The sequence below is a fragment of the Mastacembelus armatus genome, chromosome 4 (assembly GCF_900324485.2).
Source record: "Mastacembelus armatus chromosome 4, fMasArm1.2, whole genome shotgun sequence".
Classification (NCBI taxonomy): domain Eukaryota; kingdom Metazoa; phylum Chordata; class Actinopteri; order Synbranchiformes; family Mastacembelidae; genus Mastacembelus; species Mastacembelus armatus.
The window spans coordinates 17,071,642-17,095,736 of NC_046636.1; the positions used below are offsets into that span (position 1 = coordinate 17,071,642).

At 42.9% G+C, this 24,095-nt stretch overlaps 1 protein-coding gene across 1 annotated transcript in view; it reads left to right on the top strand.

The window, feature by feature from the left end:
• Nucleotides 1-24,095, top strand: part of naaladl2 (N-acetylated alpha-linked acidic dipeptidase like 2) — a 425,480-nt gene that overhangs the window by 235,660 nt on the left and 165,725 nt on the right. Inside the window, exon 8 of the mRNA XM_026305607.1 lies at nt 4,083-4,226. Within this exon, the coding sequence (XP_026161392.1) occupies nt 4,083-4,226 (144 nt within the window). The remainder of the gene's footprint in view (nt 1-4,082; nt 4,227-24,095) is intronic.

The following is a 24,095-nucleotide window of genomic DNA, read 5'->3' on the forward strand; positions in this document are numbered from 1 at the left end:
GGATGGAAATTTAAAAGATTTAACAATTCTCAAACTTCTGATGGTTTGATCCACAAAAGCATATACAAAATCCCAAAACTACTTTTTCCTCTGCTATTTTCTGCAGAGTAAGCACTTCACAGCAGTCAAATGCTCATTTTACAAGGACACTGTATAGAGTAACTTTGAAATTACAATTACAAACAGAATGTTTGTAATTGGACAGCAGAAACACTGTCCATGTAACCACTGCTAATGATGCACAACTTGAGAGGGATTAAAATAATCAGTATGTAAGTCATAATTATCTGCTCCATTATCCTTGATTCAAAGTTATTTAGGAAGTACGTTAGAGCAATTTGCCAAGTGTCAGTTGATTTCCTTGGTAAATTTTGTGTTGTAGTTTTGCTGTCAGTTTCTGCCAAACTTTTTTCCTTTCCCCTCTACTTCTGCCCTTTCTCTGCTCTCTGTGCTGTTGTCTTTCTTACCTAGTGCTGCATCTTACCTCCATTCCTCTCTCTCCAGTGTCTTCATCTCTGTTGTTCTCTTTTTTCCCTCTTCTTATCTTCTCTCAACCTTCTCCTCTCGTCACTTCAATTACTATTTACATCTGAAGCTTAACTCCTTTTCTCTTCTAGCTTCTCATCTCGTCTTCTCTCAGGCCATTCTTTTCTCCGGTCATCTCAAACCATCTCTCTGTTGGCTTTCATCTCTATGTTTTGCTTTGTTTCCCCTCCTCGTTTCTTTTCACCTCTTCCTCTTCTCACCCCTGTCTTGTCTTCCGTGTTGTTCATGGATTATTAATCTTGTTGTGGAGCTGGAATGCCGCTGTGACGCTCTCTAGACTAGCCACAGAAAATTATTGACTAAAAGTTAGGTTCAAAGAAACCTCAAGGGACTTTTAAGGGTTGCTGAACTTGTCCTCACTGCTAAGGTTAGAGTATAGATTATTCACAAACTTGGACAAAGTATGGATCAGCTGCAAGAGAAACAGAAAAGTAACAATATGCTTAAGTTAATGGGGTATACAAAATGAAACTGGCTGCGGAAATGAGATATTAGGGACAAAGGATGCATGATATTATAATGAATTATGAGTTTGTTGGTTATGGCTGATTTCAGCCACCATTTGTTTATGAGGATATTGAAGTTTGGTTATGACAAAGGGCAAAAAACTCCAATTGAACGCTGACCTAAACCTTAATCCCGGCAATTAGATGACATTGAAGAGATTTCCTGAAAACAATGGGCATTATATTGCAAATAATAATAATATAATAACTGTCTATACACATTTTTGTCATTTAAATGTTGGTGTCTGTTAGTATCAGTTACCTGTTAAGGTGCTCATGCAAAAATTTCGAATTCGAATGGCTAATTCCCATCTTTTTTAAAAACATCTCTGTGTAAAAGGATACATCCAGTATTTCACTCTGCTGCATCCAACATTTATTCTGTTTGACCAAACACCTGTTTTTTTTTTTCCTGCTTTCTTTTATGATCTATTCAGCAAATGAGAACAGAGGTTTCTCATATTAGTGTTAATGTCTGGACACAATCAATACACTGTGATGAAGTCCATTGACAAAAACAAAGCCTGTCAGATATTTGGATTTTGACACAGCAACTGAAGTGCATTTTTCTCAGAATATATCCTTACAGTCCGCAGAGATGCACATTTGGAGACAGCAGTAGAGTAGAGTCGGTATAGAGTAGTAGACACACTGTAGTAGAGACAGTGATTGCAGTTTAGCCATGATGCACAATAACTCGGTTATCAGAGCATTAATGAGTGTGAATTTTATAACCGTTGACTTGTTAAATTTTAGCAGATTGATGCTATGAAGCCCTGTGGCAGTGTGTTTGGTTTAGCCTTCCACTGTCACACTATTCCTTAATGAATTATCTGATGACAGATACTGAGTGTCTTTTGTCAAATGTGATCCTGAAACACTTTCAGTATAAAGGACATTTTGATAGGCTGGGCCATTTGCAGGTCCCAGTCCACCTTAACATGTCTCCCTCTTTGCTGAACATGTCTTATGAGCCACCACAGGATCTACACCATCTGATTCCCAAGTCAACCTCACAATCTGGACTTAACCTCCCGTAACAGATACTCACATTGATGATATGATTTAACAGGGAATATAACCAATGAGGCCTTTAATCACCCATCATTTCCTTTTATGGAGTATGGAAAAAAGATGTAGTCGGTTCCCAGGTTTAGTTTTCCTTCTCTCTAGTTGTTTTGTGTTTTACGCTGTGTGTTTAAAGTGCCATTAACACCTTTACATTAAAAACATCCCAAGCTAAGCATGACATAATGCTTGTATGAACAGCACATGGTTTTTCTATGGTAACAGTTTGTGAGTTAAAGTCAGTGAAGACTTTGGTGTAAAAAAAATAAAATACACAAGGGTTTTAAAATCTGAGAAAGAAGATCATGTTTTTGAACATGAAATAAAAAAGTAAAATTTCATTGTGTTACAATTTAATAATGTCACAGGCAGAAAATGAAATGTATGTGGTTAAACAGACCCAAATTGTATTATCAAAACAAGTACATGCTGAGGCAAGCTATAATTGGTTTAACAGAATCAGGCTGCATGTTGATGTATTGTGAATCTGGGTGTGTATGTGCCTGTATACATTACTGTGCACATGTATGAAGCTCCATGAGGGTTCCTTCATGCATACAATATCACTGAGGCTATTCTTATTTAAGATCTTTCAAGAACCATTCAACTCTTTATCCAGTTATCATCCATTTGAATAAAACAGGGAGATTTAATCTGAAAACCTAATCAGTAAGAATCAAGACTGTAATCTGTTTCCTTTATATGGTTTATCTATATATATGCTCTTGCAGATGTGGTTATAATGCTCATTTTTGTACTGGTTGTTACTGCCATAGCAGCTAAATTTGTGCTGTATAAGTTAATTAAGAGAAGATCCTATTGCAGTTTGCTATTTCCTGGCCTCAAGATTTGGCAAAGGTATTCACAGGGATTATATTGCATTAGGCTTACACCAGCAGGAAAAAGAAAACAAGAAAACAAAACTTTCCCTCTTACAGACATACTGTATCTAACACTCACTTTGCATAGAAGTGCCAATGGCAGGTGGAGCTGGACAAAAAAAGTGGTGATACTCATTTATACCAAGTACATATATGTATTGCAGTGTACAGCATTGCAAAGCTATGAAGTGAACCCGCATGGGCCTGAAGTAAGGTTTAGGAAGGAAGTTCGATTCTTAAGCCTCATGGTGTGCCAGAAAAACTGTGTTTCTGTAATTTGTATTATTTTGTGTCATTTCTGTTTTGGGAAAACTGTACTGTGGATGGGTAAGAGTTCTAAACATATCTGCATTGTCCATCATATTGAATTAACTTACAAGCTGCTGGCAGTGAAAACCTGTCACGATTGTTCTCTCTACTACATTAATTAATTTATACCAGGTGCATGAACCCTCTGATATTATAGCTGCAAGTTTTATTAAAAGATCAAAACTCAAATTGGTCTATGTATGGAGTATTTTGACATTTTGTGCATGTACTTTTTTACTTTCAATTTTACATTTTATTTAACACTAAACAAAAAAAGAGATTATAATTCTGTGGTCAGCTGATGGTAGATTGTGTGCAATTTTAGTGTTTAATTAACCAACTAAATGCTACATCTGTTAACATCAAACTGCTTCATTAGGCCTTGATGTATCTAATACATCTTCTCAAGATATGCCCAAACAAATGTATGCCCATGCTATTAGTTTTCAGTTCAGTAAATAGACTTACGAAAAGAGCTCTTTGACGAATTACCCTAAATATTATATTATATTATTCAGATTTTACTATATATATATATATATACACACACAGTTTATAGTTTGTAATTACAAGTACATACATTTGTCTACCTAATCTTATATGTGCATAAACAGAAGGGAAACCAAGACAGAACCTTGAGGATTTCCACATTTAATGTTTTAGTGGAGAAAATGAAATAATGTGTATTTTGTTTCTCTGACTCTTCTGCCTTCACTCTCTTGCATCTTGATTTCCACTGATTCCCTTAATGTATTTTTGTGTTTTTTTCTAGCTGGAGTGTCAAAAGAGGGTGGAGGAAATATGACATCTATGTTGGTTCAGCCAATCTCTGCCTTTCTGGCCAAAACGTTACTGTCCTCTCCATCCACGGGACAGGGAGACTCCTGTATTCCTTTAGCTATGCCACCCAAAACAGGTAAATACACAAAATACAGTATAACAGAGACGCTCATTATCATTATCACGCTCAAGTCTCATTATCATTTGTATCTGCTGTGACTTGAATTATAATGTATGCATCCGATCGTGACCACACAGGACTGGACCATCACCTCCAGTTTAGTCTGGTTGTCATAGCAAACTACAGCTTTAAACTGTGCCTTTACACTTTGTTTTGTAACAATTTGTGTATGTGCCTAGCCTAGTGTGCTTTTCTTAGTGTCATGTCTCCAAATTAATTCCGGTAAAGTGTCTGGCACGATTGTACTCTAGCTAATACTGTTCTGGTCTCCAAGTCAACATTCTTACTTTTTGCACTTAGTGGTGCTCTGTATTGTGTTGTGCCTCCTCTTTGTTACTGTGCACAGTAAACATCACAGAACCTGGTTCATGTCCTTCACTGACATATTTTCTCCCAGTGTTCTTTCCTGTTTGGAACATTTTCTACTTTAATTTATGTTGGCAGTTTTTTACTCTACGTGACAATTTTGTCACCATTTCTACAGTTATTACAGTGTTCATGCTGTTTCTTTAAAATGACAGTCATTAGCTGTGTGTGATTTTTTTTTTTTTTTTCCTTTGCCTCTGTCCCAACTATCTTATTCTTTCTGTGGCACTTTAAGTAGTACCCTGTAGACTCCTACAGCTTGTTTTTTCATCTTTCTTGTTGTGTGCTTTTGCCTGCTGTCTCTCTGTAGTCTTTTACAATCTGTGCTGGATACAACTGTCCTTAGACCCTCAGATCAAATAAGCAATAACTTCCCAAAAAAACTTTAAACACAGGTAAGGTGGGACGCATATGATCCAGAAGCTGGATTCACTCACATTTTAAGTACATAGTGACATAAACAAGATAATGACACAAAAAATGCGCAAATGAAACATCCAGAAACAGAGCAGTAACTGTTATATTGTCATAAATACTGGCATGCTGCTTGCATTTTTCTAGTTTGTCTCAGCTGTTTGTTGTTTTTTTTTTTGCCAACTTATAACTTTCAGTGAATTGTAGATGAATTTGGTGCACAGATCTTTTCTTTTTTTTTCAAGAATATAGCATGAGATGATACAGAATGTAAGATGCTTCTTATTAATGATAGTGCAAAATGTTAAGTGGCTCATTCAACTTTTGAACAAAATATATATTTAAGTGTCAGAGGAAACTTTTACCTATCAAGAACTACAGTTTGTGTCCTTCACATTATCATATGGTTTAATTTGTTGACAAAAAATGATAGTTTGTCATAGTTTTCATTAAGAAATGTTGCTTTTTAGGTTGTTGTAGTCTTGTTTTCGTAGTGGAAACTAGGCCATAGGACAAAATGAATGCACTTGATGTAACAAGTAAAGGGTTAGGAATATGCAGTGGTTTATTAAAAGCTTACTGCAATCATGTCAACACCTTGAATACTATGAAACATTTCCTACAGTTACACATGTGCCACAGGATAATACATTACACCCCCACTTAGTTGAGCTCAAGTTGGGTCCAAGAAGTTGTCATATTTATTCATTAGTTTATGTGCTATCTTTTTAAAGCTATACTGTGGATTTTTCCATGGCATCACATCTGAGAATACACAAGCATTACATTCTATGAAAGGCTCACAAATGTACAATATACATTCAAACAAAATAAGTATTAACAGCAGCTATTGTAGATGTAGCACTTTATGTGCCTGTGCTGTTGCTTTTGTATCCCTGTCACAGTTACCACCACCTACTGTACCTCTGCTAGCATATGAGTCACATTTTGTGGTGACTTGAGTTTTAACCTGGAATTTCAGGTTCATTTCAAAACAGAACTAGACTGAGTCACAATGTGAGCAAAAATAGATTCCAGAAAATATGTTTCTTTTATATTTCTTGTAAATTCAGATACACCCCCATCATTTTAAACACTAGAGTTATAACAATTTTCTGTACTCCATCATAGTTTATGTACAATGAACAAAGTGAATTTAACAGAGAACAATATAGCACTGCATGCATAGTCAAATGTCAAAAATGACCATATCTAGAAATTAATGACTAAACCTATTTTACATATGATGAAAAAATGATTAATTAAGCCCCAAAAAATTAATGAATGATAGCTGAGTTAACATATAAGGGTAAGATAAGGGTTCTACTATTTGAACAGGTGAAAACTAGACAGTTTCTACTAAGAAGACCTCAGAGGAAATATAGGACTGTACAGTGAGGTGCTTTTATTCACAACAAATGGCAGGCACAGGCAGGGAAGACTAAACAAACAAGGGCAACTGAAACACAAACACTAACCAAACATGACAGGCAAGGAGTCCAAAACACAGGAGAGGTACAAAATCCAACAGAAACAAATAGTCCAAAAGATAATTCACAAAACAGGCATCCACAGATAGGGATCCACAGGCGATAAATACAAATACTAACACACTGTCGACACAATGTATAACACTCAATCTAATGAACCAGCAACAGACTATGGGACAACTAGAATATACACTCACCTGCCACTTTATTAGGTATAGTTGTTCAATTGCCTGTTGACACAAATAGCTAATCAGCCAATCACATGGCCACTGAGAGCATTTAGGTATGTAGATGAGGTCAAGATGACTTGCTGAAGTTCAAACCGAGCATCAGAATGGAGAAGAAAGAGGACTGTAGTGACTGAACATGGTTGTTGGTGCAAGACAGGCTGGTCTGAGTATTTCAGAAACTGATGATCTACTGGGATTTTCACACACAATGATATCTAGATGTTTACAGAGAAAAAAGAGAAAGAAAATATCCAGTGAGCGACAGTTGTTTGGACAGAAATGCCCTGAGGTCAGAGGAGAATGGGCAGACTGGTTTGAGATGATACAAAGGCAAGAGTTACTCAAATAAACACTCGTTACAACCAGGGTATGCAGAATACAATATTTGAATGCACAACACATTGCACCTTGAAACAGATGGGCTACAGCAGTAGAAGACCTCATCGGTTGCCACGTCTGTCAGCTAAGAACAGGAAACTGAGGCTACAATTTGCACAGGCTCACCGAAATTGAACAATAGGAGATTGGAATGGTGTAGGTCAGGGGTATTCAACTAAAATTTAAAGAGGTCCAGTTAGAGAAAATTTCTTGAAGCAAAGGTCCGGAAGATCATAATGTCTAACTAGTTAGTGTGATATATATTTAAGTAGCCTAGTAGTTCTATTTCATCCTTTCTGACCGCCAGAGGGCGGTGCTGTAAGCACTGAATGTTCCCTTCGCGCATGCGCAGTTCGAGTATTTATACCAACAAAGTCACGTGTGACCCTGGATGACCCCCGGAGGTGATATATTCCGGCGTCATCCAAGGCTCTTTTCCTCTTTTCTTCTCGCGCGCGGTTCGCATGGTGGCCGATTGCTTTGCAAGCGGCACATTCCTTACCAGTTGCTGGGAGCCCCGTGACTCGAGTGGTCGGAGAAGCGGATTCGCCCTCCAGGGACTGCGACTGTGGATTCGGGATCTTCCCGTTGTTGCATTACCCGGGAGGTAATAATCGTACGCTCTTTCGCTGTGGGTGCACCGCAGCAGCAAAAGTTGCTTTCTTTTGGAGTGCCGAATTGGTTGGTGACGGTGGCGTTCGCGCTCCCCTCTCCCATTGTTTCTTTTTCTCTCGGCATCGGACGCATTGTGCGTCCGCCTCGGTGACAACGCCGTGGTTGGTTTTCGTTAGTGCTATTGCAGTGCTGGTGGTGACGCCATAGCGGTGTTTCATTTGCCAATATCAAGGACATTTACTTGTGTTTTCCGCTGCGGCTAAACCGCCGCAGTTGTTTTTCTTTAACGACGCTACGCCTGTAGCCTCTGCTGGTGACGGCAGCGTTCGCGCTCCCATTCTTTCCTTTTGCTTGCATCATCTCTCCATTGCGGTCGGGATGATGTAGCTGGCTTCCTAATCATATAATAATATAACAAGACAGAAAAACGAGACAAGAGGACGGACGGACAGACAGTATCTCCGACCTCTACTGGTGACGGCAGCGTTCGCGCTCCCCTCTCCCATTTTTTCCTTTGGCTGCATCGTTTCTCCACTGGTCGGGACGATGTAGCTAGTTTCCTAATTATATAATAATATAACAAAAAAAAAAAAAAAACACAAAAGAAACGGACTTCTACTGGTGACGGCAGCGTTCGCGCTCCCCTCTCCCATTTTCTCCTTTGGCTGCATCGTTTCTCCACTGGTCGGGACGATGTAGCTAGTTTCCTAATTATATTATAATATAACAAAAAAAAAAAAAACAAAACAAAGGAAACGGGCCTCTACTGGTGACGGCAGCGTTCGTGCTCCCCGCTCCCACATCGGCTTTGCCACATAATTTCTCTCCTGCAGGTGAGTTGTGGTACCTGCTCTTTCTGTGAAAACAACAAGAAAAGGACGGCAGTGCACCCGCTTTCAGCCTCTATTGGTGACGGCAGCGTTCGCGCTCCCCGCTCCCACATTGGCTTTGCTACATCATTTCTCCCCTGCGGGTGAGTTGTTGTACCTGTTTTCTTTGTGAAAACAACAGGAACAGGACGGAAGTACACCCGCCTTCAGCCTTTATTGGTGGCGGCAGCGTTCGCGCTCCCCGCTCCCACATCGGCTTTTGCTGCATCACTTCTCCCCTGCGGGTGAGTTGTTGTACCTGTTTTCTTTGTGAAAACAACAAGAAAAGGAGGGCAGTGCACTCACCTCAGCCGCCATTGGTGAAGGCAGCGTTCGCGCTCCCCACTCCCAATTGGGTTGCTGCATCGTCTCTACCTTGCGGGTGGGACGCTGTGTCTGGTTTTTTCTTTGAAATAATAAAAAACAAAAAAAAAAAAAAAGGGGAGACATACAGTCAACACTCTCAGCTGCTACTGGTGACGGCAGCGTTCGCGCTCCCCGCTCCCAGTTTCTGGCACTTGGATTACTCCCCTGGGCGGCGGTTGCAGCGTCAGGGGCGTATCAGCCCTTTGGTACTGGGGCAAAGCCTCTCAGCATGGAGGGGGCTCACTGCTGTGTGAACTGTGGTGCCAGGCTTCAGCCGGACGATGGGCACGACCTCTGCCTGGCCTGCCTCGGCCCGGATCACCTGAGGGAAGGGTTGTCTGACAACCCGTGCATGAACTGCAGCTACTTGCCTCGGGCACAGAGGGTAGCCAGGTTGGCACTGCTGACACCGGGGGATGAGGGTGACCTCCCCCCCTCAGGACGAGTGGCGCTAGGGCCCCCTCGGCGGTCAAGGCGCCTGGCGGAGCTCGCGGTGATAACGGCCCCCCCTAGGAAGAGGGCAAGGATCGGACGTGGGCTTTCCTCGAGAGTTGACAGGTTGTCAGCAGAATTAGCGGAGATGAGATCTGCGTTCTTGACTCAACACGCAGACCCTCCAGCAGCGGCGGCAGTGCCACCCTCTCCGCCTGGGCCCAGTTGGGCCCCGGAGGAAGATGTCCTCTCATTGGCTGCCTCACCTTCCCAGTTTACGGATGATGCTGAGGAAGGGCCCTCTCAGGCTTCAGGCCCGAGTTGGGTATCCTCTGGTCACAGCTCGGCGAGTACCACAGCGGACACTTCAATGCAAGACCTCATGCGCATGGTGCTGGGGTGCTTGAATATAGAGATCCCACAGCAGGTGGACCCGAACCCCCAGAGTGCCTTCTTCAGGCGTGGGCGGCCTCCTACAGCCTTTGTTGTTCCCCCTTCCAGAGAATATCTGGAGGAGCTACATACCTGCTGGCGGGACCCAAGAGCCAGGTCTCGGCTTTCAGCAGATGGTCGAGTCCTAGCATCCATGCACAATGCAGCAGAGGCTGGCTTGGCACACATGCCAGCGGTAGAGCCAGCGGTGGCCTCCCTCATTGTGACACCTGAGGAGGCCCTGCGCCCCACTGTCCGGTGCCCGCGGCCCCAATGCCGGGTCACGGACGACCTGGTGACAAGGGCCTATGATGCTGGTGCGCGTGCTGGCCGTCTGGGAAACTCACTAGCGCACCTGATGTTAGCCTTATCGGCCTCCTTGTCAGACACCACAGATGCGGCTTCCGCTACGGCATTCATCGATGCGGCATTGCAGACTTTTGCCCTCTTAACCCGTGAGCTGGGTAGGATGATGTCGTTTCTTGTCCAGACTCGGCGTCAGATATGGCTGGCACAGTCAGCTCTGACTGAGCAGTGTCGCAATGTCCTCCGGAGTGTCCCTGTGGAACCGGGACACTTGTTTGGGTCAGCTGCATCGGCAGCGCTGGAGCGCACCATTCAGGCTCGGGAGACCAGACAGCAGTTGTCGAGCCTCAGTAGACCCATGGCGCCCCCATCCACATTCAGAATTCGGGCAGCAGCTGCCGCGTAGGACCCACCATGCTACTGGTCCTTACCAGCATCAGCGGGCGCTGAGGGTGGGCAGGGGCTTTCGGGAGCAAGCCCGTCCTGAGCCAGAACAGCCTTGGGCCCAGCGTCCTCCCCGTCGCCCCCCCAAGGCCCCTAAGGGCCGTGGGGGCAAGGGATGAAACGTCCGGGCCGGCGGTCGGGAGCTTCACCCAACAGCACCTCAACTGTTGGGCTGCCCTCACGTCGGACCCATGGGTGGTTGCCACCTTGACTCATGGGTACAAGTTGCAGTTCCGACGCCGGCCCCCCGTTTCGAACCGGGTCAAAATGACCATCATCGGAGACCCGGCAAAAGCTCTGGCATTGGACCAGGAGCTCTCTGCCCTCCTCGCCAAAGGGGCGATCGAGGCAGTAGACCCTCTGTCACAGCCCAGAGAGTTCTATTCCCCATATTTTCTCATTCCGAAAAGGACGGGCGGGTTCCGCCCGATTCTAGACTTAAGACAGCTCAACAGGTATCTGAAAGTTTTGCCGTTTCATATGCTGACAGTGACAGAGGTGTTGCAGACCGTCACCAGCGGGGACTGGTTCACCTCTATAGACCTCAGGGACGCTTACTTCCACGTTCCCATCTCACCACTGCACAGGAGGTTTCTCCGCTTCGCATACCGGGGACGCCACTGGCAATTCCGAGTGCTCCCATTCGGGCTGACGCTTTCACTGCGGGTGTTCACTCGGTGTGTGAAAGCGGCTCTTGCTCCCTTGCAAGCCTGGGGGATCAGGCTGTTACCATACCTGGACGATTGGCTGGTCTGCGCCAAATCCCAGGCTCAGGCCACTCGGGACACGGCTTGTCTGTTGTCCCACGTGGCCAGGTTAGGCTTCCGGGTCGATCCGGACAAGAGCTGTCTGATCCCCTCTCAGTCGGTGACCTTCATCGGGATGTCCCTGGACACAGTCTCCATGATGGCTCGCCCAACCCCGACTCGGGTGGGCGACATTCTTCGCCTGCTCCGCCACTTCAGGCCGGGCAGGTCGCTGCCCTACATCGTGTTTCTCCGTCTTCTGGGCAAGCTAACCTCTGTCTCGCAGATTGTTCCTCTGGGCCTGCTGTACATACGCCCCCTTCAGAGATGGCTGAACGGCTTCCACCTGGATGCAGAGCGCCACAGGCGGCAGAGGCTCCGGGTATCAGGGCGGTGCCTTCGTGCCCTGGCTCCTTGGCGGAGCAGGGCCTACATGTCCAGGGGGGTCCCCATGGGCATTGTAGTGTCGCGGAGAGAAGTTGTCTCTACGGACGCTTGCCCCACAGGATGGGGAGCGGTGTGGCAACACAGGACGGCACAGGGGCAGTGGCCTGTCAGGGAACGCACCGACCACATCAATGTGTTGGAACTGCGAGCGGTGCATCGAGCCCTCGAGTACTTTTTGCCATGCCTATGGGGAAAACACGTGCTTATTCGGTCGGACAATACCTCGACCGTCTATCACGTCAATCATCAAGGGGGGACCAGGTCGGCACAGCTTCTGAAGGCGTCCTGGGACCTTTTGGTGTGGGCCGCACCACGCCTGGCCAGCCTGCGGGCAATATACCTACCAGGAGAGAGGAACCAGCTCGCAGACTACCTCTCTCGGCAGGTGCTCCCTCCAGGGGAGTGAAGTCTCCACCCGGAGGTGGTACACAACATCTGGGACCTCTACAGCAGGGCGGAGGTGGATCTGTTTGCCTCGCAGGAGTCGACGCACTGTCCCCTCTGGTTTTCCTTGATGGGGCCGACAGGCCCCCTGGGCCAGGATGCTCTAGCCCATCCCTGGCCCCGGGGCCTTTTGTATGCCTTCCCGCCGCTATCCCTTGTGGTTCCAACACTCCACAGGGTTCTTCGGGAGGGTCACAGACTGTTATTGGTGGCCCCCTTCTGGCCAGCACGGCCATGGTTCCCACTGCTGTGCGAGCTCTGTCGCGGCAGGCCATGGTGCCTTCCGCACAGGGCAGACCTTCTGTCCCAGCTGGGAGGGAGGATCTGGCACCCCAATCCTCGACGTCTCCAGCTGTGGGTTTGGCCGCTGCAGGGTCCGAACTGCAGCGGACAGTTCTCTCGGACCCTGTCTGGCAGACCATCCTGAACGCCAGGGCACTGTCCACTCGCCAGCAGTATGAGAACAGGTGGAAGCTGTTCGCACAGTGGTGTGTTGAGCGTGCGGAGGATCCGGTATCTTGCCCAGTGGCCACGATCCTGGATTTCCTTCAATCCCTCCTGGAGAGGGGCCGTTCCCCCTCTACCCTGAAAGTTTATGTGGCTGCAATATCATGTCACCATGTTTGGGCGGGCCACAATACGGTGGGACGTCACGCACTGGTATCTCTTTTTCTGAAGGGCGCCCGGCGCTTGTGCCCTCCGACACGCCCACGTGCACCGGCATGGGACCTGCCGCTGGTACTGGAGGCCATGTGCACGCCTCCTTTCGAGCCGTTGTTACAGGCGGAACTGAAGTGGGTATCTTGTAAAACTGCGTTTTTGCTGGCCATTACCTCTGCAAAACGCGTCAGCGAGCTGCATGCCCTATCTGTCAGTGATACATGCCTGAGATGGAGTCCAGACGGGTCTGGCGTTACGCTGTGGCCAAACACAGCCTTCCTTCCAAAGGTGCTGTCTGGTTCGCACCGCAATCAACCCATACGGCTTGCGCGGTTTGACCCCCCACCGGAATCAGGTGGGGACAGGCTGAGATTACTGTGCCCGGTACGCGCACTGTGGGCATACATGGCAGCTACAGCGGCGATACGAACAGCTGACCAGCTGTTCCTGTGCTATGGGGGACCTAAGAGGGGTCGCGCTCTCTCTAAGCAGCGCCTCTCCCACTGGATTGTCGAGGTCATCTCGCATGCCTACACGGCAGACAATCGCACCCTGCCGCAGAGCGTGACAGCCCACTCCACTAGAGGTGTCGCAACATCATGAGCGGCCTTGAGAGGAGTACCCTTGGCCGATATATGTGCTGCGGCTTCATGGACATCACCCAACACATTTCCCAGGTTCTATAGGCTGAATGTTGTCACTCCTCAGCCGCTGGATGTGGTCCTCCGGACGGAGGCCTGGGGGCCCTCTCCGTGAGAGGGATGCTCAGGATTCTTCGTGACTTCGCTGGTATAAGTCATTCAGTGCTTACAGCACCGCCCTCTGGCGGTCAGAAAGGATGAAATAGAACGAAAGTTACGCATGTAACTGCGGTTCTATGAATCCTGAATGACCGCCAGAGCTCTCTTGTCCCTCAGAATCCTCGCGTTCTCGCGAGAAGAATCTGTAGGAAAAGAGCCTTGGATGACGCCGGAATATGTCACCTCCGGGGGTCATCCAGGGTCACACGTGACTTTGTTGGTATAAATACTCGAACTGCGCATGCGCGAAGGGAACATTCAGTGCTTACAGCACCGCCCTCTGGCGGTCATTCAGGATTCATAGAACCGCAGTTACATGCGTAACTTTCGTTTTATCAACATCTGCATGTAATCAATACCTGACTGTCAAATCAAATGAATTCAGTACAATTCAAAAACTTTCTGACAATATTTATTGTCATGTAACACACAACTGAACATATATGTATGGCTGTAGATATGTATAATGTTCTCTCATTAACTAAGTTCTCTCTCTTTCTCCGTCTCACTCGCCTGTTTCTCTCCCTTTGTTTTCTACATGTATCGCTCTCTTTCTTTTTCTTTGTACTGTCTTTTCATGCAGTGTTGCCAACTCGTCAGTAAGGAAAGTAGCTATTGGCTGTCCTAAAAGTCGCTAGAAGTCGCTGAATGACGTCATCGCGTAATTTGCATAATGTCCATGGCACATGCTTTAATTGTGATGGACGCTTTTGCCAACTTCAGAAATGGAAAGTAAGAGACAATTGTGATTCTTTATAAGAAATAAGGGACAGAATAAGGGACACTCAAAATATTTGTACTGTGCCATATAATGTAGCATGACGGCCTGCAGTTAATAAGTTCTCAGAACTAAATACATTTGCCTTGCTGTAAATGACTGAGGCTGTTTGATTCAAATGCAGTGATTTATTTTAGACAAAGAACATTTTACTTTTTATTTTATTTTTTTATTATGCCATGCATCAGTACAGATCACGCACATTGCAGTCGGGACGCGGAGGCGTGAACACTTCCTGCTGTGACTGCAGCTGGGAGGGAGGGAGGGACTGCTGCGAGAGGACTGGGCCGCCTGTGAAGGCTTTGGGACGGGGGAGGGGCTCGCGGCTGCAGCTGATTTGCAGTCTTACTGCGGCAAATTGAGAAGTGTAAGAATGGTGCAGTACAAACACATCAGTCTCCAAAAGTCTCAAGTAACACCAGAAAAAGTCGCCAGATTTGTCGCTAGTCGCTTTTTAAAAAAAGTGTCGCTAGAGGGGTCTGAATACTCGCTAAATATAGCGACAAAGTCGCTAAGTTGGCAACACTGTTTTCATGTGTAACTTGCCTCTAGCGCTGTTTACACTGTAGAGTCGTAATGTTTACCGCCTGACTTGACTGCACAGACTTGATTGGCTCAAGTGGGATGGCTCAATTCGCATGCAATTGGTCTGTGCGTTTCCACTACTGTAAAGTCTAAAAAAGCTGCTCCGGTGGAAATAGAAGCGCCCCGTTAGGTTTTAAATCACAATCTTCTGTTTTGGCTATACGTCCGGGTCCGTATGGGGCGGCTTCTGGGTCCGCACCCGGACCGCGGTCCGCCTGTTAGTGACCTCTGGTGTAGGTAATATTTTCTTGGCACACTTTGTGAGCCCCTTTAGTACCAATTGAGCATTGTTTAAACACCACAGCCTACCTGACTATTGTTGCTAACCATGTCCATCCAGTGTACCTATCTTCTGATGGCTAATGCACCGTGTCACAAATCATCTCAAACTGGTTTCTTGAACATGACAGTGAGGTCACTGTACTTCAATGGCCTCCATACTACCCAGATCTTAATCCAATAGAGCACCTTTGGGATATGGTGGAACAGGAGATTGGCATCACGGATGTGCAGCTGGCTAATCTGCATCAACTGCGTTCTGCTATCATGTCAACATGGACGAATGTTTCCAACACCTTGTGGAATCTATGCCACGAAGAGTCAAGGCAGTTCTGAAGGCAAAAGGGGGTCCAACCCAGTACTAGCAAAGTGTACCTAATAAAGTGGCTGATGAGTATATACACAAAACACAAGACGTAGAGCTAGACATGAGTGACAAAAGTAAAACAGTAAGGGAAGGAACAGAAAACAGGAAATGCTTCAAAATAAAAGTCCAGTGGTTCCCTGATCCTAACCAAGTCATTTGATGCCTAAGCCTAACCAGTTGTCAGCTGCTGCAGTGTCAGAGCAGAAAATGGTTTTATTTTGAAATTGTGATTTGTAACAGTTTTGAAAAGCCCTTACAAATCTTGTGTTAAGATACAAAGAATATTTAACATAGTAATTCTATTGTAGTGTTGCTATTATCATTATGGGTTTCATATTTCTCAATGCCTCTTTAGTTCCTGAATACTGTTTCAGAGAAGGACACAGGCATCTACTGGGGCCTATCCCAGCTCTCTTTGGGTGAAAGGCAGAGGTACACCCTGGACAGGTCACCAATCCATCACAGATTTATAATCAACAATCAACCTAACATGCATGTTTTTGGACCGTGGGAGCAAACCCACGCAAGCATGAGGAGAACATGCAAACTCCACACAGAAAGACTCCTGTGGGTTTTGAACCAGGAACCTTCTTGCTGTGAGGCAACAGTGCTAACCACCATGCTGCCTTAATGTCTTTCAGTGCAATTTAAAAAAAAAAAAGCTTTCAAAAAATTAGCATTTATAGGAACTTTATACAGTACCTGCTCTCTGACCCTTCTTTTATTACATCCCCACTTTTATTGTAGTTGTATGCTATCCTTGCTCTTGTTACTTTTTGCCGTTTAATTACTTGAGCTATTTTTATTGTGGCACAGTTTTGAATATTCTCAGACTGAGACTTTGCTCCTGGGGCTCATGGTCAGGTCATCATAAACAAGATGCAGTTGTTAAATAATCTATTGTGAATGGGATGAGGGAGTAAATGCAGGGACAAGCTCTTAGTGTAGGACCCACAGAGACATCCCTTCAACAAAAACAGAATAAATAGAAAAATGGCCATGTTAAACAAGAAAGTTTTTTTTATGATTGGGGTTTCAGCATTCTTTCTTAAAGGCAAAGAAAGTAAAAGTAATTTGTCTCAGGGCAAAAATGGTCATTAAAAGATGACACTGTGTAGAAGCAATCTTACAGCAATTACCAAAAATATATACATACATACACTACCCTAAAAAAAGTCTGAATACACCTCTCAGGTTTTACAATGTAGTTTTGCTTTCATTCAAGCTTTGAAGCTGATATTCAATATTATTTTGAAGGGCTAAACCTTAACATCAAACCTTAACATAGCAAAGTAAATGGACATAAAGTTTCATGTGATCACAAACCAAAGTCCATGGACAGCTCAAAATGTTTGCCACTGATTTTGATTTTCAATAGCTCTTTTGAAGTTTAACATTTCTGTCCTAACCCAGAAAGTGAGTTAACAACCTATAAAGTATCAAATAGCTAACAAAAATTATTCTTTGTATGTTATTCTGCGACATTGATCTAATAGAGGTTTGCAAATTATCTTATAAACTGTTCAAACGACATATGAAATATTTGAACATTTTTGATATTTTTTCAAAATAATGCAAAATATGGAGGAAACAAAACATTTTATTAGAAACAAGAGTCAGTGACAGTTTTGAAATATAAGGGTTTTTCATTTAGAGCCATTGTCAAAAAACTGAAAATATCAGTAGGTGGATTTGCAAGGGTGCTCACTGATCATAAAAAAACTGGGACAAACCCTGACCTGCCATGACGTGGGAGGTGAAAGCATGATTTCTCAATGTGTTACCCCAACAGTGAAACAGGGAGGGAAGATCTGTGATGGTGTGGGGCTGCTTTACTGCAGTCCAAGTTGGAGATCTCCACAAAATGCAGGGAATACTCAACCAGCATGGTTTTAAATCCATCTTGCAGGATCATGATTTACCTTCAGGAAGTCAACTGATTGACACTAATTTTTGTCCTCCAGCAAGACAACAACACCAAACACTGGTACAGGCTGTGCACAAATTAATTACAGAGAGAAGCATGGTATGCTATCAATCATGATATGGACTCCTCAGTTACATGACCTCATCTAATATAACTTCTTTGGCATGCAGCCAACAAATCTACAACAGCTTTAGCAATGTCTGCAGCCAGCCTGGGGAGAAATCCCAGCAAAATACCTGAAAAAAGAATGGGAATAGTTTGCAAAGCTGTAATCTAAGCCAAAGGATCCACCTTTGTTAGGAATCATAGATCTAATCATGTTGCTGTGTCTTGATATCCTAAGAAATAATGTTACAGCATTCCAAATATAATTGTACATCAATAAATGTGAATGAAACCAAAGCTACATAGTAAAACCTGAACATTTTGAAGTGTATTCAAACATTTAGAGGGTAATGCACACACACACACACACACACACTGATTTCAACTGTATTAGCATATTTCATATAAATTTATTTACCATAAATATATTTCTAATTTTATTCTTTATGTATTACCTAATGAGTTGGTATTATAATTTAGTTTATTACTATGTCAAAAAACATTAAGGGTAGACTATTGATTATGATGTTAAATTACATCAGAGAATCCAATAGGTTCAAAAACATATTTAAACTGTTTTGAACAAATATAACAGTGCATAAATTCATCACTATAAATTCATAAACAACTTACTAATGATTTATTTTTAAAAAACACACATCAAATAATAGGCTAATATTGCTAATCTGAACACATGACCAGGCTAACTACATTTAGCATCATTATTCTCTTACTCCATTTACTTAAGAGTTGTAGGCTACATCTGTGTGGTTCTGTGTCGTCATATATGTACAATTTCCACTTTAAATCACATTATATGTGAGTGCACTAGTGATACTTTTCATTTTTATACCTTTTAAATGTAGTCTCAATGTACCCACTGGGTTTTGGTAATTTGGGAAATAAAATATAGATATATGTAAACATAATTTCAAAACAATGTATACTTGGTGTAGTTCAGTATTAGATCACAGATGTTGTCAAAAATTTTATAACTTTATATTAAACTGAAATATGTTATTTCTCTTAGTTTATTTTTGGGATCAACTTCCTGTTTGATTCTGACCACACCCCCTTTGTGATGTCACCTGATTTATGTCATGTGATTTTAGTTATTTTAGTTACAGTATATGGTTCCACAGCAATGTATTAGCACCCTTTGACATGCACTTTTCAAGGCAGAAGTAAAAGGCTGTTTACCTATGCTGTACCTGATGTCCCAGTGCATCTGAATTCACCCTTTGTAATATAATTTACTTTGCCAAAAAAAAAAATGGTGAAATGATGATGAGAGGGTATTCTGGGTGAAAATACAGAAACCGAACACAATAAAGAGCGAAAAGTTTAAGAAAGTCAAACAGAAATTGTATGCCTCCTCAGTTACCTCTTCTGGTGTTGCAGCTTGCTGCTGGATTTAGTTTTTCAAATATACAATATGACTGAGATTTTAGTGTGCTAACATTTGCTAGTGAGCATGTCAAACACTACTACTTGGCCTTGAATATATATTGCCAACTTGACATATGTAGCAAATTGAGTGTCCATTCAATGCTTTTCAAGATATTTTGCTCTGACATGCAGATGTCAACTGGTGATCCTAAAGAAATAGTCAGAGGATCACAAAGTCAGTAAGATTTGCCTTCCAGATACCATTCCTTCCAATATATCAATCCATCCAAAGCAAGTGCTTCAGTTTAGCCTCATTCTTAGGATGTCTAGGGGTGAACAGGTATATTAACCAGCTCCAGTGATTCCTTTAAGCATTTAATTGTTACTCTAGAATACATAATTTTACTTTGTCTTGCTGCTGCATGTCAGTCTAGAATACAGTGGTTGACTGACCAACACTGTCATTCCTAAAGACATGTATCTACCATGACTGAAAATTCAATGCTGGAAAAAAAGGAGTTAGGTATCCATCATTCAGTACATTCCACTGACATCACAGTGAACAGCTCTAATTGGATTTAAATTCCACAGAACTAGCACCTATGGAAACTTTTGAGAGCATCTTCTGTGGATTATCCATGGGTTATTGTTCTTGAAAGTGCACCTTGATTCAGATTTTATAGCAAACAAACATGTGGTGGTGGAAATTTCAGTATCAGGAAAATCTTAAAATCTGAACAAATAAACCGCACTAAACCACTAAAGGACACATATCATGTAGACCACAAGAAGAGCCCTAGACACAGGGATACAGCTACCATTGGTCTAAATACTTAGTCTCAACATTCTATACAGAGCGTCTTTTCTCACTGTTAACCTATGTCACTTGTTGCGATAATGTTGTAAGTTTGTTGAGGTCTTTCAATTTTGGCCTGATCCTGCAAGGTAATGCTTCACTAGGGTGGCTTTAAATAGTAGCCATGACACAATGCAGTGTATGACTGTGTATGACAGTGTGCATGGTTAGAGTATACATACACTATATGTAAGAGAGACAGAGAGACAGATGACATTGGTGTAGCATTAGGGGTAATTCCTACGTTTGAGAGCGTAAATCCCCTCTTAACTCAGCATCGTCACTGCAGACCTCTACCATACCGCAACCTTCTGCTCCTTCTCACATTCTTGATCCTCTGTTTTTTACTTAAGCCTCCAGTCCTTCATCCCTCTCCTTCCCTTTATCCTACCCCAGCAGTTCGTGTCGGAGATGCGAGGGAGTTGTCATCTCTACTTGTTAAAATGTTTCCCCATTGTACGTGTGTATGTTTCTTCCCATTTCTATTTATTCCCCAATAAATCTAAGCAGCTGGTCACTGACTAGAAGACTGCTTTCTACTGTTTCCCACATTGCACATATAACAGTCTCATACACCCACAGTTTATTCACCCATGTGGCCTAAGTGTGTCACAATCAATGCTACAACCCCAAAAACCATGTAGGTAAACGAGTATGTCATTTGAGCTTTAAATCTCTATTAGTGCCATTTTTGAAAATTTAAGTGATATTTTATATATATCTTTTTAGAGCCACAGTATTTTGAGTATCTTTTATTGGCACTTTTGTAGTATATGTGTCTGACAGTGGATATTTTTCTGTGTCACATGATCTAAGCAGGGTGCCAGTTCTGGCAGAGGTGCTGGTGGTTTTGGCATGCAGGCATGTGTATGTGTGCATGATTTTGTTCCCGACGTCCAAAGACAGCAATATGTGTAGACTGAACTCTGAACTCCATGTGCATCTATCAGTTCTGGGAGGAAGGCTGTTTTTTTTTTTTTTTTGAATTGTTTCCATTACATCAAATGAGTGTGAAACAAGGATAGAATAGAAGCAAGAAAGATAAAGAGACAGGGGAGGACAAAGCGAGTGAGAGAGATGTAATCTGTCTCCAATCGATTGGCTGCATGTCTGACCACTCTTGGGATCCCACTATCATTTGTTTCCATCTGTCTGCCTCCCTTCATTTTTTGTCTTTTTTTAATTCCTTTATCCTTATTTTTCACTTTTAATTCCCTTTCAATTAAGGCTGGCTATATTGGCTGGCCATTGGTTAATTGCTCAGGGGCCTTCCATGGAGATCGGCAGACCTTAATGAGATGACCAGGCTGACCTCACTCTGCTCTTAGCACTGTGTGTGTGTGTGCGTGTGTGTGTGTGCGTGTGTGCGTGCGCGCGCGTGTGTGTGTAAATTTGCAAATTTTGGCATCTATTGTAGTTTTGTTTGCCTGGGTGCTTATTTACAGTGGTGTTCATTAATGAATATTTAATCATATAAAAATTATGCTTATTGATGCCCTCCATGTTTAGTGTTTGGAAAGAGATGGCCCACACAGTCACACACAGCTTGCCAGCCTGTAATAAAAGGTGGATGTAAATGAAAGCACTGACAGACATACAACATCCAGACAGACACAACCAGGCAGGGATAGCAGTCAGTGTATTTAAAATAAGCAGATGAAATTAGGTGATGCTTCAATGCTGAATGATGAAAAAACACAACAGATGCCAAAGGTACAAACAAATCACCCTGGGATGAGAGCACGTTGGCAACAGGATCCAGAAACATTTCTTCCACAATGGTCTAGTATATATTAACTCTATATCATCCTAAAAAAGGTGAATGTTTTACCAGTTTTTCCTGTCAATATATGCTTTCCTCTTTAAGTGTTTCTGAAAAATTATTTTAAAACGTTGTGTTTGCATTACTCTTTTGTTATAATTTTTATTATATCTATGCATTCATCTTGTTTTCTGCATCATCTAAATCTCTGTTTATGTTTTTCTCTGTGTCTGTGTGTGTGTCTGGTGGCCTCTCTCATCTCTTCAGCCCTTTTATATGATTAATTCACTGAACATGCCCTGTCCCCATCAGGCCTAAGGGCTTTGACTCTGACTCTATCTGAGTGGTCTGTCTGTTGACCAGACAATTACCAAGCTAGTCCATCACTACCTCTAAGGTGTCTTGCAGGCCCCTCTTTACCATGGAAGCTCTGACTGATTGTACACATTAACACACTTACACACAGACACACTGTAAACATGTGTACAGTTTTCTGCTGTAATGAGATACAATAAATTGTAATGAGTGGATTAACTAAAATTAAATTAGCTCATCTCTAACCATTAAGTTTATATCTCTAGTTAATTATGATTAATTATGAACTATATCAAAATATGTAAATATTTGCTGGAGCTTTAAGGTTTCTCCTTATTGAAACTAGTAAGCTCAGCTGAAATCATGAAAAACTGAGAACAAAAATACACAACTCCACAAATGTGTGTCCATATGGTGGTTATAAGGTATACAATGTAATGCCACAGTTTGTGTGTTATATACTAGTGTAAGAATAACTAGTTTTTTTGATTCTGCCATCAACTCAAATTTTTATAGATTCCCTATTTCAATTCCCGAGTAACCCATTTCTCTATAATAATATTTTGAGCTGCTTTTTTTTATGTCACACACAAGAACATTGTGTTGCAGCTAACTGTGTCTGGCTCTGCTGGGTGATGACACACTCATGCCTGGAGACCCCAAGACAACAATCTGTCAGGTTTTCTAAAGAGATCTCAGGTGTGAACCCAACTGCAGACAGCACTGGAGAGTCTGGCTGGTGAAATCACATGAACATGAGTGATCAACAAAACGAGACAAAGAACACAGTGAACAGGGCACCAGGAAGCTACAGTATGAAAACGATTCACACAAGACAGGGACACAGGAACATAACAGAGACAAAAACAAGAAAACAACCCAACACCTGAAGCTAGAATCCCAAACAAGGAGGTAACAAGGCAAGTAATGCAGTACAAATAATCACAAGTAGAATGGGGTCAACAAAGTAGATTAGGAAATGGCAGGTATATACACAAACTCCAGGAAATCAAACGGTGAAGGCAAAGAGATGACAAAAAACTGGAAATACTGTAAAGCTGGGGAAGGCAACCTGCTGAATGAGAGGGGGGTGGGGCGGTGTCAAAATAAAAGTTCAGGACAGAAAGTGCAGGTGATACAAACACAGTCTTTCTGATCAATGCTTTGGTGCAGCGAATTAGTTCCCCACATGCACTGCATGTCATTGTCTTTTCTAATATGAATCTACAGTTTTGACAGTTTTCCGCACTCCTTCTTTCACACTGATTAGCTTTGGAACAGTGGCAACTGTTAAAACCATTAACAAGTTGCAACATTAGCATACTTGCTCATATCTAAACACACAAACAAAATCTTGTGTTAATCCATAATGTAGTCTTGTACAGGAGTAGCTCTTATTTGCAAAAATAAATGTCTCTGTATTTAGGAACCAATAAGTAGAACTGGAATTCAGTTTTTGTTACTGCTACCCAGTTCTTGGCACTCTGGAACCTAACCTCTAATTTGAACAGTTTCCATTCCCAACCCTATCAAAGATATAGCTTTACAATAATATAACAACTTAAGCACATTATTGACTTTGACATATTTAAATTGTGATTGCAATATAAATGTATTTTTATTAAAATATATTATAAAGTTAAACCCAGGACTCAACTGTATAGAGGCCAAATATGCCAGCAGTGTGCCATTCAGCCTTTCTCTCGCCCCAAATTTTTCTCTCACACACACACACATCTTCTTTCTCACCCTCCATCTCTATCTCACTCACAGCCACACACATATACTATCCCATATGATACTAATTAACGCTGTAGAAAAATCATAGCTGAAGACTGACTTTAGCTAGTCAATGGTGCCTGAATTTTTTCTTTGTCTTTCTTCCTTGTCAATTTTTTAACACATGCAATTTGTTCTTTTTCTTTATTTCTCTCTCTCTCTCTTTCTCTCACATTCTTCCTCTCCAACTAAGAACAAATGCCAAAAGTGTAACAAATTTCCGTGGCAATTACATTGCAAGGC